Genomic DNA, 18,486 nt, shown 5'->3' on the forward strand with positions numbered 1-18,486 from the left:
TTTTCCAAACGAATACAAAGCAATCTCTGATTTGACATTTTCTCTCCTCCTCCAATCACAGAACGTATTGTATACAAGGCATTTGTGGATGGGCAAGTAGGGGAGGGTATGCGACTGAAGCACTTCACTGCTTGAGTCGCATGCCTCACTTCCTGCAGCACCCAGAAGCCAAGAGTTATGTGTACAAGACAGCATGATAAAAGGTAAGATTTGTATACATTGTAGCAGCCCTCTATACATAACATGCAGCTTTTTAGTGGTAATTTACACATTGTGCAGTGTGTAAAAAAAAGTATTTTGTGACAAGATTTCCTCCTGTAAAATAGCAGTGGAATACCAGATCTGTTCTGGTCCCTCGTAGCTGTATATCAGCAGTGTGAGATCATCTAACTAGACTCATAGTCTTGAAAGATTTGGAGTGTAATTTAGAGGTGCTACTATTGTGCTGCTCACTGATCTACTGAGGGCTTTCTGGAGAGGGCGGTAACTGTATATCTGAGGATCTGAACAGCAAGGATCTCCTTACTTGTGCTTCATTCAGCTGGTGACTTTGTACTTACTCCACCTTTCTTGCTGCTTCTTAAATATTATCCACCAGTTATCAGATCACAAATCATCAGGAGGATAGCTCTGACATGAGGAACCAAAACGTTGCTCATATACCAAGAAGGCCATCTCCACATAGGGACAAAGTCCAGAGCAAGGACTGGTTACTTAGTAATAGGGAAAGATCAGCTGCGCGGAGCCTATCAGCAACACTGGTGGTTTGCTTGCCTTTTCTTGGTACAGCTTTCACAATAAAAAAGCAAAGTCTTCTTTAATTGCCACATTTTATCAAGAATAAATAAGAAGTTGATCTCCCATGAAAGGACAAGACATTCTCATTTTTCACATATAGCCATTAAAAAAAACCCCTATTTATTAATATAGGTCATGATCTGGTTCTAGAAGTATAAAAGACAGACACTTTACTGACCCAGAATAAAAGCCAGAAAGGTTTTGAATGGAGGGTGACATAAAAGACCAGAGATTATAAATGTGTTGATGTAACTGTGCATCCACCCTGATTGCTCCTCACCTATATTCATCATTGGGATGAGCAATTTCTACAATGTCTCCAAGCTTTATATGTGGAAAAACTTTGGGGTTTATCACTAGCTCATCGTCTAAAAAAAAGAAAAACAGTTTTAATTCAGACTTAACAATAAAGTGAGCGCAACTAAAATTAATTTTCATTAAAACATAAAACATAGGTATATACATTGTTTATTGTATAGGTACATAGGTATGTAGCACATAGGTATATGTGCAAATTTTTTTAATTGCTCTAGAAAAGCTATAATATAACACTATAAGCACTGTAGCATTTAGGACCATCTTGTTTTGTTAGATACATACTGATACACACTATCCATTCTATGTGGGGCTGCCACAGTTCAATAAACAAAATATATAATAAATGCTACAACAAATAATAAAGAACTGCATGAGGAAACTACTTGCCAAAATAAAAAGACTTTATTGAAATGGTAAAAATGTTTAGTATCTAAACCCAAAAGCAAACATTTAATATACTGCAGCTTATCAGTTCTAAGATGTGGTGGCTGCATTAACCCTTTCGTTGTCAGAACAGTTTTTGAGGTTTTTTGCACATATGTTAAAATTCACATTTTAGGACTGATGACTACTTATACCCTACCCAGAATTAAATATTTTCTAAAAGCAAAAGACCCTGTAGAAAAAAAAATGGTGGCAGCTGCAATTTTGTATGTCCCATGATATTAACGCAACTGTTTATCAAGCCCGCATTTTCTGAAAAGACTACACTTAAGTTCATTTTAGTGCACAGAAACACAATCTATTACCCTTTTTCTTTTTTGTACAATGTAAAAGAGGACGGAGGAAGAAAGGTCTCTCAGCACAGCAGCTGTAGCAGGGACCCAGGAAGATGCTCTAATTTACTATACAGTAGTAGCTGTGGATACTGCAGTGTATTACAGGATCCCCATGATCATATTAGTGTGTGTGTGTGTGTGTGTCTGTATATATATATCAGTGACGTGCGGTACCTCTTGCTCGGGTTGAGGCATTCCCCAGCATACCCCCCCAAACCCCCCACCTCCTGGACGAAGCTCCGCCTCAACCTGTCCCCAAGCTAGTGGAAGGGAGGAGACAGGGAGGAGCCTCCCTGTCCCTCACTTGCTCCTCACCACTGAGGCTCCGTGACAGGTTACACAGTGGGGAGGATTTCCCTGCTGTGTAACCTGTTAGATGCCGATCTGACAGCACGTCCCTGATTATATATATATATATATATATATATATATATATATATATATATATATATATATATATATATATATATATATATATATATATATATATATATATATATATATATATATATATATATATATATATATATATATATATATACACACACACACACATCGTGCCAAGCTCTATCCCCCAAAAAACTGTTTTCTAAATATCTTTGCAAGGTATGTAGATGACCATGAAATAATTTTTCTTTTCTTTCAGCAAATGTATGACTATAAGACATCCAGTGAATAGGACATCACATTATCCCAAGCTTCTGTATAAGACATTTTAAATGTTTACAGGCTTCTATGTATCCTGAAGATTATCAGTTGTAATTACAGTGGAAATATTCTGATTTCCTGCACTGAAATATAATAAATAAGATGCATACTGGTGAGATCAACTGCAATCATTTAAATTTACATGACTATAAATTTAAACTATACGCAGAAGTAAAAGCATGATTGCTGATAAAGCATAAAAAGACAACTTTATATAGTAGTTAAAACCAAGACTGTACAGTATAAGAGAGGTCATAATATGAAGCTATGTGTCACAAGCATCTAGATCTCTCTGTAACATTCAGAGACATTTTGGGACCATATAGGTATCCTATGTATGATACTGTGTCTCCCAAATCCTTTAAAACATGAGGCACTCTTTGCTAGTATTTTACCAAAGATGAAACTCATAAGGCAGGACAATGCTGGGGATGTCTATAGGTGGACCTTAAAGCGTATGTAAGCCAGAACTTCTTTTATTTGCTCCCTTTTGGTATGTTAAATATACCACTGAAAGGAAAGGGTTTGGTTATATCTGCTCAAAATGTGACCAGATTTTAACCCCGATAGAAATCCAGTGAGCTCACAAATTCCTGAATCTTCACAATGTTATCAGCTCTGCTTAGTTCTCTCTGTGCACTATAGAAAACCTCCCCCTATATTACAGAGATAAAGAAAGGGTGGGATGTTCTGAAGTCCTAACATACCTTCTGTCCCACAGTGACACCCTAGCTCAGGGAAGTGTGTTACTGGCAGTATCACCAGGTGAAAATAAACGAAAGGAAGCGTGAAAAAAATTAAATGAATGCAGCCACCACATCTAAAGGATCGGTATTGTGCAACATAACACATTTTTGTTCTTGGGTTTAGATACGTTTTCAGATCTGAGCAGTCTTCAGGAAAAACAGTGAACCAATTACAAGACCAGAGGGTAAAGTCCCATCTACAAACACGTGCTTATTCACGCGTTACTGCAGCGCAAAAGTGTGAATAGGACCTAAAGCTTGTGTCCTCCTTATGTGACAGAGTTGCCTTTGAAAAAATATGACACATACGATTTTTGACACATTTTGGATATGTTGGCAGCACATTCATTTTAATGGGCTGCCTTAACACAATGCATGTTAACGAAATGTATAATGAGCGTTACCACACCACAGAAACGTAAAAGGCCTTAAAAAGCAATATTTCTCTCAGATGGAGTTTGGTGGGCTATCCCACTGCCTCCCTATATACTGTATCTTTGAGACTGAAACAGCACCCCCTAACATACTTTTTGCTCCCACCTGCCTTTGAGTTTTGGGAGCACTATTAATAGACTTCTGCGCTAATGGATCTTCTAATCCTACCAGTGGCCCAGACTAATGTGAATAACTCACTAAAAATCTCAACAGAACATATATATAGTGTATGGCTCTAACTGAAATATACCCAAAAACATATATAAATAATTAAATATAAAATAAAAACCCCACACTCTGGTGTCTAAATCAATTCGTGTTTGAAAAAACTGTGATTAAAAAAAATACCAACATACAGTATACCAATTATTTTAAAGTGCACAATGCAGTGACTCCAGTGGGAACACAATGAGGGAATTCAATATTGCATTTGCAGCCCGAGAAACGCATGCTGCACCATTTTCTGGACCTCTACCAACTTTTTTGCCAAATTCAAGTAGTTCTTATTTGTGCCATAGTTCATTCTGGTGCTGTTTTTGCGGCATATTCAATAAATAAACTCCGACAGTTCGGTAATAAGAAAAGTGATACAAAGTAAGTCACGTACTTTCTGCCGTAATTAATCTGTTGCATGTTCATATTGTATGTCACAGCACACATACCTCAGGTGCGACATTCCTTGAAACCGAGGATTGATTAAAATCTGTCTCAGGTACGTATGCCACACTTTGGACAGAGATGGGACACATCTATGTACTTTATCGGTATGCATATACCCGTCTCAAAGTTTGCCCCAATTATCAGGAAGCCTGGGTGGCGGATCATGACCCGCTGCCCCCGGCTTCCCGATTGCCTGGGAAGCCGGTGTTCTATCGAAAGAAACCCGGCTTCACTTCCTGAGGCTGCCTGGCTTCCTGACCAATCAAGAAGCCAGGCGGCGGTTCATGAGTTGCTGCCCAGCTTCCTGATTGGTCAGGAAGCCAGGCTGCTTATCAACAAGTGAAGCATGCTTCGGAGTGAATTAGGAAGCCTGATGGCATGTCATGACCCGCCTCCTGGCTTCCTGATTGGCTAGGAAGCTGGCTTCACTTGTTGCTAGGCAGCCTGGCTTCCTGAACAATCAAGAAGCCGGGAGGTGGGACATAACCCATCGCCCGGCTTCCTGATGATGAGGAATATAGATACTAAACATGCCAAGCCTTAAAATTGCTTGCGCCCGTAAAATCACAAAAAAACTACCATACCCAAAATTGTTAGATGGTCCTAGATTTATTGCCCTTACTCCGTTTGCGGTGATATATAACACGTATGGAGCAATCGTCGTTTTCGCACATAGTGGCACCTGACACGTATTTGTGTTTCTATGTGCGTGTACGTGGGGGCAGGGGACTTTAAAAAAAAATGTTCTTGTGTTTCATAGATTTTTTTTTTTTTTTTAGATGTGACTTATTTTTTTACGCTTAACTTTATTGCTAACAAGTCCCCATGTGATACCACAGATACCGTGACAGGTCATCTTTATGAAGACATCATGGGTCTATTAGACCTGCTTCCGCTTTTAGCGATCTGAGGGGAGTTCAGCTTCCCTCAGTGTATGTAACAGCCATCATCAGCTGTAGAAAATGTTCAAAAGTTTCCCATTTAAAAACTTCCACCCGCCCTCAAGTGCAAGCCATCCGGCCATTTAATTACAATGGGCAGAAGGCAAGCAGTTAAACAAGTACACTAGACAGAAACGAGCATTTAAAAGCAGGTTCATTTTAGAAAACAAATTGCGGATTGGCAGACTTTCTATGAAAGGAGACAGTGATTAGTTTTTTGCTGCTTGTCACGCACGTGCAGCTTAGTGCAAAGGCTCAGCAAGCCGAGATGAAGTAACTCCCGTGCGCATATGCAGAAACTACGTCATTAGGGCCCGGCCAATCAACTGGCCAAACACTCGAAATCTGGAATCCTTGCATTGCAGGTACAGCCCAACTGCAAGTGGAGTTTTTGTTTTGTTTTTTTACCGGAGACAGGCTTTATGAACCTTTAGTTTTGCTTTGTTCACACAACAGCTGGTTAATTTTCACAGAATGTACATGTAGCTTCATCTGACCAATAGCTATGTCATTTTTTTTTTAATGAATAGACCACAAAGTGTACATATATCCATTGAAAAATATGTTAAATATACCATTGAAAGTGTTTTGTCATATATGTTTGATAAGTTCTAAAAACATACCTGTTGATCCAGCAAGAAAGCATCTTAACTGATAACTTTCTGCTCTTTGTTTGTGCCAACTATTATCAATTACATTGTTCTCTGAGGACTACAGAACCATGCCCATCCAAGTAATGGACAATAGGAGAAGGGCAATAGTCCAAAGTCCAAGAAAGAAAGAAAGCGAAAAACAAAAAGGACTGGTAAGCTGTAATATAAAATACATTTTTGTGCATGGGTTTAAACCAACACTATCAGCTGCAAGAACAATTGCAAAAGAAAGTTCCTGCAATAAGAAATATTATACTGATCTCTCTCTCTCTCTCTCTCTCTCTCTGTGTTCCTATCGCACACTGTGAAGCCATCCTCTGATCCCTATACCAATCCAGGGGTCGGAGGATGGAGCCGCAGTGCAGCGGGGGGGACACAGGAACCTGTCACACATGTCTGTTGAATGCTGATGGAGGTTGCAGTGCTAGAATGTAAGGATTGGGGGAGTAGGTAGCAATAGTGGGTATAATACTTTAAATATGGATTTTATAAGGGGTTGTTTTTTGCAGTGGACAGGGTCACTTTAGGCTTCAATATTTCTTGACTATAATGACCCTATTATGAAGAGCCTACAAATGCAGTCATTATTAGTGACACCCCCTGGTACGTAGAAGGGGTCTGTTCTCACCACTGCCCCCAAAGCCCTTCTTGTGGATGACCAGCTTGTAGACTTTGTTGGTTCTCATGGCGGCTTGCACCCTGCTCCTGAGTAACTCCGGCCTGTGGGGAGAAATGACAGCTGTCACTGGACTGAGGTGGTGCAGAAGGAGTGGGGGGTACACAGGGGACATGCTGGGGTCAGAAAGGAAGAAGCACGGATGGGGTAGGTCACAGGGGACGCACAACTTCTACAAATAGAGTGTCCGCCATTCACCTGCCAGCCTCACGTTGATCTCGGGGCCGGGCACTGGGCTATATCAGCGGAAGCCCCGGGTACCACTTTGAAGAGTTCACGTGACGAGTCGCAGGAGATGACGTCAGTGAGGGTGGCAGGAAGTGAGGTGAGCGCCCGGTCGGGAGGAGATAGTGACGGAGTCATGGAGCTCCGGAGCTAGTGAGAGGCTGAGGAGAGCGAGGCGCAGGATGGGAGGAGGGAGATCCGGGTATGGAGACCTCACACACCGGGGGGAGGAGGGGCACTGACAGCTCCGGACTCATGGCACACAGCAACTTTAGTTTGTTAAAACTTAGCCGTCTATATACACAGCCCAGGCACCATCACCACTTCTGTTCTACTTATATATAGTCTTATCTAATCATAGGGCATATACAGGCACCATCACCACTTCTGTTCTACTTATATATAGCCTTAGCTGATCATAGGGGATATGCAGGCACCATCACCACTTCTGTTCTACTTCTATATAGTCTTAGCTGATCATAGGGGATATACAGGCATCATCACCGCTTCTATTCTACTTCTATATAGTCCCAGCTCATCATAGGGGATATACAGGCACCATCACCACTTCTGTTCTACTTATATATAGTCTTAGCTGATCATTGGGGATATACAGGCACCATCACCACTTCTATTCTACTTCTATATAGTCTTAGCTGATCATAGGGGATATACAGGCACCATCACCACTTCTATTCTACTTCTATATAGTCCTGGCTGATCATGGGGGATTTACAGGCACCATCACCACTTCTATTATACTTCTATATAGTCCTGGCTGATCATAGGGGATTTACAGGCACCATCACCACTTCTATTCTACTTCTATATAGTCCCAGCTCATCATAGGGGATATACAGGCACCATCACCACTTCTATTCTACTTGTATATAGTCCTAGCTGATCATAGGGGATATACAGGCACCATCACCACTTCTATTCTACTTCTATATAGTCCCAGCTCATCATAGGGGATTTACAGCCATCTTCACCACTTCTATTATACTTGTGTATAAAGTCCTAGCTGATCATAGAGGTTATATAGGCAACATAACCACTTCTGTTCTACTTTTATAGATTCTTAGCTGGACATAGTGCATGCATAGAGGCAGCCACAACACCACCACTTTATTTATATTACCTTATCTGGACATAATGGATATATAGGTACCATTGCCACTTCTATTTATATACAGTCCTAGCTGCACATTGAGGGTGTGTACACACAGCCACTGCATCATCACCACTTCTGTGCTACTTATATTTACTCTTAGCTGGGCATAGAGGATGTATAGAGACAGCCACAGCACCGCCACCACTTATTTTATTTTATTTTGGCTGTATAGAGGATATATAGGTACATCCACTGTACCAGCACCATTTTTATATATACTCTTAGCTAAATATTTAACAAATAAATCCTCAATTGTGCTGTTTAAAGGTCAAATGATGGTATCACACTTCACTTGGGTAATTCAGCTCGGAGTGAATTATACCTTTTATTATGGCCTTGTGTGAGGGGCCAGAGAACAAATACTGTCATGAAATATTGCCACTGGAAAACCTAAAACAAGAGAGCAGGTGATGCATCCCACTAGTGTCCACCAAGAACTGACAGCATTGTGAAGGATGACTAACTGACTTCAAGTTGAATAACCTTGCTGTAAAGTGACTTTGTTGCTTTAAAAAAGTAAATACTTTTCCCAGTGTCCGTTCCTGGAATCTTTGCTTTCTTGCAGAGCAAATCCACTGACGGTAGTTTAATATCCAACACAATTATAGGCTTGTTAAGTTCCTGGTTCAACCCACCAGCCTCTAGGTCACTACTGTTCCTTATAGCAGCTGGTGGATGGAACCACAACACAGGATGTTGAAGCTTCTGATGGGGTTTTTGCTCTGCAAGAATGCCAAAATTCCAGGAATGGGTGACAGGGCAGATAAGTACAAACCATCTTCTTTTGTAGGATTTGGTCTTTTAATTTTTTTCAAAACTGTTGAACATCAGTGTTTATTAACCAGTCCTTGTGGACCACTAATAGGCAATGTTTTTCAGATCTCTTTGTGGAATCACAAGTGGAATGAGTAGAGTGCATCTTTTCCACCATTGCATTGCTACCTGGTATATAAGACCTGTTATTAGTTCCTGAAAACATACGTTTTTGAAAGGCTGTTTAAGATTGCTGTAATTAAAATGAACCAACTTTTACAAATACATTTTTTTTTCATTTGTTTTAAAATCAGAATTAGGATATTTAAGAAACTAGATCTAGAAATATATTGATGATTTTGTATACATTACTTAACCAGTTTGTTGTTTTTTTGTTTTTTTTTTCCTTTTTTCAGGTACCTGCAGGCAGGTCAGCACACTCTTCCCATTCACATGTCATAATGCTGGGACTTGACGTTCAGGAGCAGAGCCAGCTACATCCACTGGAGTCCTCCTTAAGCAATACTGTGAACCACAAGTGGCCTATACTACATGTGCACTTCATAGAGGAGCCAATATCAAACTGGGATATCAAGGAACAGGGAGATTTGCCGACTGAATATCAGAAGCACCTCCTGCCACAAACCGATACTGTCAACATTCCTGAATTTATTCAGGTGCCAGAGCTAACATCTTCCACGGGGAGCCAGGACTCTAGAGGACACTATAGTTTAAACTCGGCTGTAATGTTGGGTACTGTAGACAGGGTTGCCCCAATGGATATTTCAAGTCCTCAGAAGATGGATCTCCAGGAATCGGTAAATAGAGTTGGTTTTGTAGCACATATACCATTTCTTCAAGTAGTTTCTGAATTTTATTTGTACATTGTTTCTGCTGTCACCAAGGGTTCGTGTGAAGTTTTTGAATATTTGTCTAACAGTTTGCGCAGTGCTTTACAATATAAGGAAGACATTACAATACAATTTAAGACAAGATAGTACAGAGGGCTCTGCCCGTGAGGGCTTACAATCTAAAAGGGAGGGGCTTGTGATACATGAGGAGGTAGCTGTGTGGGGATGAATTGTTTGAGAATGTGATGGTTCACTGGTTAGTTTGAGGTGGGATAGGCTTCCCTGAAGAGGTGAGTCTTTAGGGATCGCCTAAAAGCAGTCAAGGTGGCAGATAGACGGACAGGTTGGGGGTAAAGAGTTCCAAAGGATGACAGAGACCATAGAGAAGTCCTGGAGGCGAGTATGGGAGGAGATGACAAGGGAGCTGGAAAGCAGGAGATCTTGGGAGGAGCAGAGGGGGACGGTTAGGGTGATATTTTGAGGCAAGGTTTGAGATATATCTGGGGGCAGAGTTGTGGATGGCTTTATAAGTGATTGTTAATATTTTGAATTTTATCCTTTGTGCTATTGGAAGCCAGTGCAGGGATTGGCAGAGGGGGGTTGCAGACACTGAGCGGTTGGTCAGGTGGATGAGTCTAGCCAGCTGCATTCATGATAGACTGAAGGGGTGATAGCCTGTGTAGAGTTAGGCCAATGAGGAGGGAGTTGCAATAGTCAAGACGGGAGATAACAAGTGAGTGGATGAGTAATTTTGCGGTTTCATTTGTGAGGAACGGGCGTATTTTGGAGCTGTTACGAAGGTGAAGGTGGCAGGATTTGGATAGTGATTGGATGTGGGGAAGAAAGGTGAGGTCCGAGTCAAGGATGACACCTAGCATCTAGGCATGTGTTAGATATTACATAGTGTAATAAAAACAGATAATGTCAAAGAAATGTTGAAAGATTGCCACATGAAATATTTGGCAATGTTGTTACAGTGACTTTGTTCATTTTAGGCTGAATCTTCTGCTATTGAGGAGAGAGTGGACTTCCTTGAAATCTGTATCCATCCTGATGTTTATCCTGAGCAAAAAGGTATTGCTTTGTGTGTGTTTTTTACAACGCTACAATCAAAGGACTTGTATAATTTAACCTTTTATCAAATTAACAAATAGACTTGAGAGCCTTTCAGGTTAGAGCTAAAAGTTTAAAATGTGTGCCCTGTGTAAGTGTCAGCCAGAGAAGAGACTGAAAAGCACCTGAGAAGAAACGAGGTAGAAGAGTTCAGCATTCATTTGGAGTGGTACCAGTTTGTTCGTGTGCAACAGATAAATGTTGTAATATTCATGTCAGTATATGCAATGCCATATATTGGCTACAAAATTTTAGTTGTGTAGAGGTAAGGAAGGTATACATGTAGGAAATAATTGTGGAGTCCAGTGATAAAGTTAGATTCAATTTGTTGGTAGTAAGTGATTGGGATCTTAAAGATGCAAGAGCAGGTTTGTGATGGTGTTGTTGTTATCATTGTTGTGTCTCGGACACTTGCAAAAATCAATAAAAATTATCTTTAAAAAAAAGATGCAAGAGCAGAATCCAATGTTGCCCTAAGCAACAAGCTTGGGAACCTTTTGTTTGTAGTGTGTTCAACAGCACAGAAGCATGTTGAGTCAAGACAAAATGACAAAGCAGAACGCCAACCAAAAGTGTTCTTTTGTCTTATCTACTGTGTAAACAGAGGTTACCTCTGCTGAGGTTTATGCTGGGTCTGAATCGCTGCTCTGTCCTTTTTAAAGGAGAACTATGGGGTCAGTGTTTTTCCCCATAGTTCTATTCAAAACACTAAAATTTGACTTCCATGATGCATCAATCAGTAATTCAGTGAGAACTTTCATGTAGAAGTGTTTTAGTGGGGGAAAATTTTTGCAAGCAAAAGGTGTCATCTGACCCAGTTCTAAGGCAAGAGTTGTCACTTAAAATATGAAATGTTTATTACATTCTGGCATAGTCGCAGGCATTTGTAAAAAGGTAAATATGGCATTTTGCCATTGCCGGTACAAGGAGCAGGTGTTGCTTGTAACTGTGTATAGGAGCTGTAGTTGCTCATCTTGGGGGAAGGGGGTAAATGTGCAGAGTTTAGAGCTGCAGCTAACGATTATTTTCTAAATTGATTAGTTAGCCGATTATTGAGTTCGATTAATCGGATAAAAAATACATTTTAAAAAGGCTCCAGTGATGGACTACTATTTTGTATTGAGATTGTAGTCCATCACAGGAGCAAGCTTGGAGCGGTGGAAGTAAATAAGAAAAAAAAAAAAGTGTGGTGTGCAATATAGTGAAATGAAAAGTGTAAAATTATACAGCAATGAATGCAGAATGGCACCGGCTATAGAGGACTACAAATCCCAGCAATAGTACATTATACAGCACAATACAGAATACCACCAGCTACAGAGGTGTACAACAAATCCCAGCAATATATTATACAGCGACATGCAGAATACCACCAGCTATATAGGAATACAACAAATGCCAGCAATACATTATAGCTGGCTGTATTGTGCATTGCGCTGTATAATGTACTATTGCTGGGTTTTGTAGTCCACTATAGCTAGTGGTATTCGGTATTGCACCACTGTATAATGTACTATTGGTGGGATTTGTTGTACTCCTCTATAGCTGGTGGTATTCCGCATTGCTCTGTATAATATATTATTGCTGGGATTTGTAGTCCCCTATACAGCGCAATGCAGAATACCACCAGCTATAGAGGGATACAACAAATCTCATCAATAGTATATTATACATAAAGTGTATAATGTACCATTGGTGGGATTTGTAGTCCTCTGTATAATATACAGCACAATGTACAATCAGCTATAGAGGAATACAAATCCCAGTAATACATTATAGAGCACCATGTGGGGGGGAGTGCAGGCTTACCTGAGCAGTCTTCCAGCAACTTGCTTCTGAGATGGGGCCTGTCTATCGGCGATTGTCATCCCCCCACACCTGCTCATTACTTCTTCTCCCCGTGTCCCTGTGCTGATCGTGGATGTGGAAGGGCGGTGAGCGTGAGGTGGGGAGAGGTGCGGCGTGTGGATGCGGGCGGGTCTGGAAGCGGCGAGAGTGAGGTGGGGAGGAGGTACCGCATGCAACATGTGTGGAGCCGTGAACAGGGCCAACTAACCAGAAGCCGATTAATCGATGATTGAAAAAGTTGACAACTTTTTCAATAATCGATTTATGTCGATTTTAGTTGTTGCAGCCCTAGCAGAGTTAGCTTGTAATTTTATGTTTGTCTCTTGCAGGTAACCATACTCTAAGTGAGCCTCATGAAGCTGCATGTGTGGAGGACAAAAGCTGTGAGGCTGGATTACCTTCTGAGCAGAATGCAAAACTGGATAATCTGGAACCAGAGAGAAATACGTCTTCAGGTGTAAATCAGTCAAATTCTTCAGGAAAGCTCACAGAAGTTTGCAGTTTAATGGTAACAGAATTGCAGAACTCATTTGAGCAACCAATTGGTGGACATGAAGAATGTACTGTGGTTATGTCCTCAGAACACACATGCCTATCCAATGATCTAAGAGATGGAGGTTCCTGTCCGTGCCTTGAAGATCAAAAAGTGCCACCTTATTCTTGTACATCTCACAATACGACTAAAAGAAACCCAGATGTATGTGATATCTATGTAGACCCTATGTTGTGTGAAGAAGCTTCAGTTTCAGAAGAATCAAAGTGCTCTGATATTGGGGAAATTAGCAGTGCAGCTCTACTTTCTACAAGCTCAGAATGTAGTATGACTGAAAATGGAACAAGACCTAAACAAAATTGTTTGGAGCATGCTTTGCAGAAAATGGCACAGTCAAAGGACATTTGTATCCAGCAGTCACTAGATTTGACTTGTACAGAAGGCCAGCATAAAAAGGACTGTCTTTGTACACATCTTTTAACTACACACTCTGTGGAAAAAGTTGACACTCATTTGGAAGATGCTCATTCAAAGAATACCTCTGAAGATAATTTGCTCTCCGGATCTGGGAAATGTATTCATTTGACAGAGGTTGCGGCCATGCAACCAAATCTTAACACTTCCATTGACAGGTCGAGTGCCAAATCATTTGATACGCAGGAATGTACTTTTTTACCCAGCACAGAAGAAAATCCTATCCATCTACAAAATGTAGCTGCAGATTGTCATGAAGATCTCAACTGTGCCAATAAGCTTGTGTACAAATTAGATGAACCTTGGCAAGCTGGGTCTATTCATTTGGTTCCACCAAAAAGTACATTTGCGGAATCTACTTGCAAAGACGCTAAAAGTAATTTGTTAGCAGATGACAATGAAGCATCTGCTGTTCATTTTAGGGATTCTGATACAACAGGACAGCAGCAGGAAATAAAAAAACAATTATTTCAGGTGGTGGAAACTTTTCAGGCTGAAAAGGTTTGTATTACAAAGAGAGGCCCTTCATCTCATGATGGCGTGACACAGGAGATGCATTGCACCATCTCACAGGATAATAATTTTCTGCATATTTTAAATGGAGCCCAATTGCCTGCCGTCTGCTGCACTACACAAATGCCAGAACTTTGCAGCATAATACCTAATCTTGGATGTAACACAATTGCATGCTCCAAGATTGTAGCAAGCCCCGATTCTGTGATGAGAACAAAAAATGACAAGAGTACCTGGCAGCAGGCTGACAGTAACGTAGTGATTGAGGTTTCAGACTCCGAGAATCCTAATGAAATCGCTAAATCTAACAACACTCTGCTTTCCAGTCACAGCCAGTCATCTGAGCATTTTGCAATTGACAAAACCACCTTGAGCTCAGATCATTTAAAAGAAGTTCATTGTCAAGCACCAACTCCAGAATGCCAGTCAGCAGTTGATCTGACGTCTCCTTTAGAAATCACCTCACACAATGCCCTTGTACCTTATGTGGATATTTGGAGCTTTTTAGCACAACCCAAGGTGCCAAATGTATTGTCTTTGAATAGTACTAACAATATGGTCCTCAAAAAGGAAAGATCCCAGAAAATCATCTTACAGAATTCCCTTGTACCTTATGTGGATATCTGTAGTTTTTTAGCACAGCCCAAGGTGCCTAATGTATTGTCAATTAGTACTATAAATATGGTCCTCAAAAAGGAACAATCCCAGAAATTTCGATTAAGGAGCGATTTAACTTATTGTAAAGAAAGTAGTTTCCTGTATGCCAAGGGCTGTAGTGTTCCAGACAGATTTCCAGGGTGGAAAGATACGAAACATGCCTTAGTGCAATGTCCTGGTCAGCTTGACCCTTTAAAAGCACATCTTCTGAAATGCCCAGACAATACATTTACGGTCCCCAGAAGCCTGTTTCTTGGAAGTTCTGCCTGGAGCCTCAGGGTTGAAAAATCAGATAAAGGGATATATGGTGTGGATCCCACCATCAGCCAGACCAATTGGGTTTCCTCTGGTTCAGAAGCCGTAAATATAAATAATCTCCCTGTTTGTTCTCCAGTAGGCAGTAGTACAGAGACGCTGAAATTCTATTATACACAGATGAATGATCTCTGTTTGCAAAAAACGAAAACTCTGGCACATGCTCCTTTGTCTAGCTGCCATATTGTGGAAAGTACGGTCTTACCACCAGATCTATTGGCCTCTTTTTTGACCAACTCTGAAATAGAGCACACTCAGAGAGTTGAGCAGGTTGTTCCTCTAAAACCTATGGTGACTAGATATGAGAATAGGATAAATTACAAAGGGTCTTCTGAATACTTGTATACAATGAAGCCTGCTCAGCCATCTGTATCGCAGAAAGATCCAACAATAAAAATGCAATCCATCCTTGTTGGTGAGAAAAGACCTCCATTGAAATTACTTCAAGGTCAATCTGGGAAACAGACTCCCCCTGAAGTGGCGGTTGGAACACTTAAACGGAAAAGGATTTGTATCAAGCCTGGAAAAACTCTACCTACTTATATTAATAGGAAGCCACTGACATTACAACATGATCAGCAATTACTAAAAGACAGCCTTAGACAGTCTACGTATAAAATGGAAATGGAGGTTATTAAAGCAGAAAAAAGTATAGAATATTGTAGTCTGAAACTTGAACCCCAAAGCCTTACTTGCACAATACAAGGGGCAAAAAGACCAAAGATTAGTCGTCCAAATTTTGGTCAGCCTTCCTGTTCAGACTTGCAAGGCTGCATTGATGCAGGCTCCCATGAAACGCTCAGTCTTCATTCTCTAAAAACTTCATGCAAAGTTCAGAAAGTCCCAGAACTCCCAAGGAATAACTATATGACCGGTGACATATCTCTGAGAAGACAGCCAAGCAGAAAGTGTAAGAACAATTTCATTCAAGAATATAATGTCCCAAATTCCAACATGCAGACTCGTGAATTTTCTAAAGCTTTCCATGCACATACCTTTCATATCCCTAACCACAGATCTCTGCCATCAAAACATGCAGTTCCAAAAATGACTTCTAATACACTTAATGCAGAGATGATCAAAAAGAATATAGTTAATTTAAACAAGTGCACCGCAGAGCAAGCATTGCTGCACCGACTATCGGCAATTGCCAGTAGACTAACTGCACCATGCAAGAGTCTGCCCAGGTCAATGCCTTCATCCAACACTACAAAACTTGTTCCCTTTAAAGGTGTTCAGCTTCAGGCCAGAAAACTGCTGAATGTTTTCTCCTGTGTAAATATGAAAATAAGCTCCCAGTGGGCAGGAAATGTTGGCTTTTCATCAAGCCGTGATCATCTTCTTTCTCAGTGTATGGATCTTTGTCCAGCACCTGTTAATCAAGCTTGCCCTGATATTCTTGCTAGCAAGTTTTCTTTGCCTACCTTAGAAAACACCACATTCCCTGTATCCTTTCAAATGAAAATAGATCCAGGCCTTTTATCAGACTTTGTTAAATTCAATCCCCCTGATTATATGTTTAAAAGCGCACAATCTATAACTGAATCCGCACAACTTTCGGAGTGGACTTTATCTTTTTTCCTCTCTCCACACTTCCCTGCTACCAGTGACGGCATTCAGCTCTTCACTCATTGGAACCCACACTTTAAGTGTTTAGGCACTTCTAAATCTGACTCCAGCTGCAGAGGTAAATCTGAAAGAAAGTCTGGATGCTCAAGGCTTGGACTTCATACAGTACTTGCACTTTCATCGCCTGGCTGTTACAGATTGTGGACCAGGAAAAGAAATCTGGGGAGCAGAATCCCTACCGTCCAAAAACTTTCCGTGACTCAGTTTGCACATGGACTCAAGGGATTACCAGCACAGGTTTCCTGGAAAAGAGAAATCACCTCCTCTCTGGCTTTTTCACTTGGCCGTGTGATGTCTATGTGGAGTCGCCATGGATTATCTGCTTTTTTCTCTGATTTTGCCACACCACACAATCCGTGCAGTTCATGGCAGCCAAGCCAGAACCTTAGCTTCAGGTAACAATCTTTTTCACTTTTTTTTTTTTTTTTTAACAGATGCAGTATCTCATTTATTCATGGTTTTGTGACAAATGATTACTAATAATTGTGATGAAGCGTATGTAAACTGCAAATTAGGGTGCACACTGTGACGGACCCCCGTACTCAGGATGAGTATGTCCGCCGCTGTCTTCTTCCTTGCTGAGGAGATATTGGAACCTGAAGATCCTTAGCTCCCAGTTTCCCCAGTCACTAGCCAAGGCTTGAGTGTAGGGTAAACAAACTCTGCTTTATTGAACAACTGCACAAACTTATATACAGCAAGTGATCAGATCAGAATATAATCCCATCACATCCCCCGTCCCCTCCCTGGACATTCTGTCTTCATAACACCACAGGTGTCCACCTGCTAACGAACTCCAGACAGCCATAGCAGGAGCCTGGCCAGAATGTCATTGTTCTGAGCTCCCTCAGAGAACAATAGGAGATAACGAGGGATGGTGCTGATAGTCTTTCCCTAACCAGGTCACACAGCATAACGCACTCAAACATAACTCAACACCAATACACATTTAACTTATAAACTGATCACACACATGTCACACACACTTCAAACAAATGGTGAGCCATCATGCAGAAGATTCTGCTTTGTGGATGCTCACATCAGCAGAGTGGTCAATCACTCCCCAGTGAAGTGTGCCTGTCTAGAATTGTAGATTGGGACCTGTAGTTTCCATCTGAGCTATTGTTTATACATTGAACACCCCTTCCCTGCCTCTATGATGTTTTAATACTTTAGGAAGTAGGCCTGAGCATGAGTCGGCATGCGGTAGGAGGTCAAGCTCCTCCTGAGCCAGATGTTGCCGCACTTTGACTGAGGGGGTAAGTGTTAAAACTGCTTGTGAGAACGTTTTTTGCTTTGTGTACTAGGATGCTCAGATACTGAAGAGCCTTTCTCCTATCCATTTTTATTTATTTTTGCTGAAAGAAACAGTGTTGCCAGTCTATTAATTTCATTAACAATCCACCCATAAGATTATATGTACATTTAACATATTTAATGCATGCAATCTAACTGTAAAAGCCTGCCTTGTGTAGGCATGAGACAGCTGCTGGGTGCCGCCATCTTGGATGTGATGAACCCATTTCAAACCTGGAAGGCGCCCTTCCCACTCTGACACTTCCTTTTAACCCGGTCTCGCCCAAATGCTCAGATACCTTCCCCGATACCAGAACTTCGGTTAGAGGGAGATTTCCTCTGACTGACCAGTGCCGCGAGGGAACATGGAGAAGGGGAGTGGGTAATGACTCGCCTCCCAGCTTCCTGATTGGGTGGGAAGCTGATTGGCT

At 41.1% G+C, this 18,486-nt stretch overlaps 2 protein-coding genes and 1 long non-coding RNA gene across 3 annotated transcripts in view; 2 read left to right on the forward strand and 1 right to left on the reverse strand.

Annotated features, from left to right (window-relative positions):
• The window catches only part of DEPDC5 (DEP domain containing 5), a 53,037-nt gene extending 46,016 nt beyond the window's left edge, over nucleotides 1–7,021 (reverse strand). The window contains exons 1-3 of the mRNA XM_018557412.1: nucleotides 6,913–7,021; nucleotides 6,667–6,758; nucleotides 1,079–1,166 (exon numbers count right to left, since the gene is read on the reverse strand). Coding sequence (XP_018412914.1) covers nucleotides 1,079–1,166; nucleotides 6,667–6,724 — 146 coding nt within the window. The 5' untranslated portion in view covers nucleotides 6,725–6,758; nucleotides 6,913–7,021. The remainder of the gene's footprint in view (nucleotides 1–1,078; nucleotides 1,167–6,666; nucleotides 6,759–6,912) is intronic.
• Nucleotides 7,022–7,056: 35 nt separating this feature from the next.
• LOC108787780 lies at nucleotides 7,057–10,744 on the forward strand. The gene is made up of 3 exons (XR_001941290.1): nucleotides 7,057–7,141; nucleotides 9,283–9,684; nucleotides 10,713–10,744. It is a non-coding gene; the product is annotated as an uncharacterized LOC108787780 (long non-coding RNA).
• Nucleotides 10,745–15,991: 5,247 nt separating this feature from the next.
• LOC108787749 (protein PRR14L-like) lies at nucleotides 15,992–17,158 on the forward strand. Its single transcript, XM_018557372.1, has one exon. The coding sequence runs from the start codon at nucleotides 15,998–16,000 to the stop codon at nucleotides 17,156–17,158; it is 1,161 nt and encodes a 386-aa protein (XP_018412874.1). The 5' UTR covers nucleotides 15,992–15,997.
• The last annotated feature ends 1,328 nt before the right edge of the window (nucleotides 17,159–18,486 follow it).

This window comes from Nanorana parkeri, unplaced genomic scaffold (assembly GCF_000935625.1).
Source record: "Nanorana parkeri isolate BGI_ZX_2015 unplaced genomic scaffold, ASM93562v1 scaffold282, whole genome shotgun sequence".
Lineage (NCBI taxonomy): Eukaryota > Metazoa > Chordata > Amphibia > Anura > Dicroglossidae > Nanorana > Nanorana parkeri.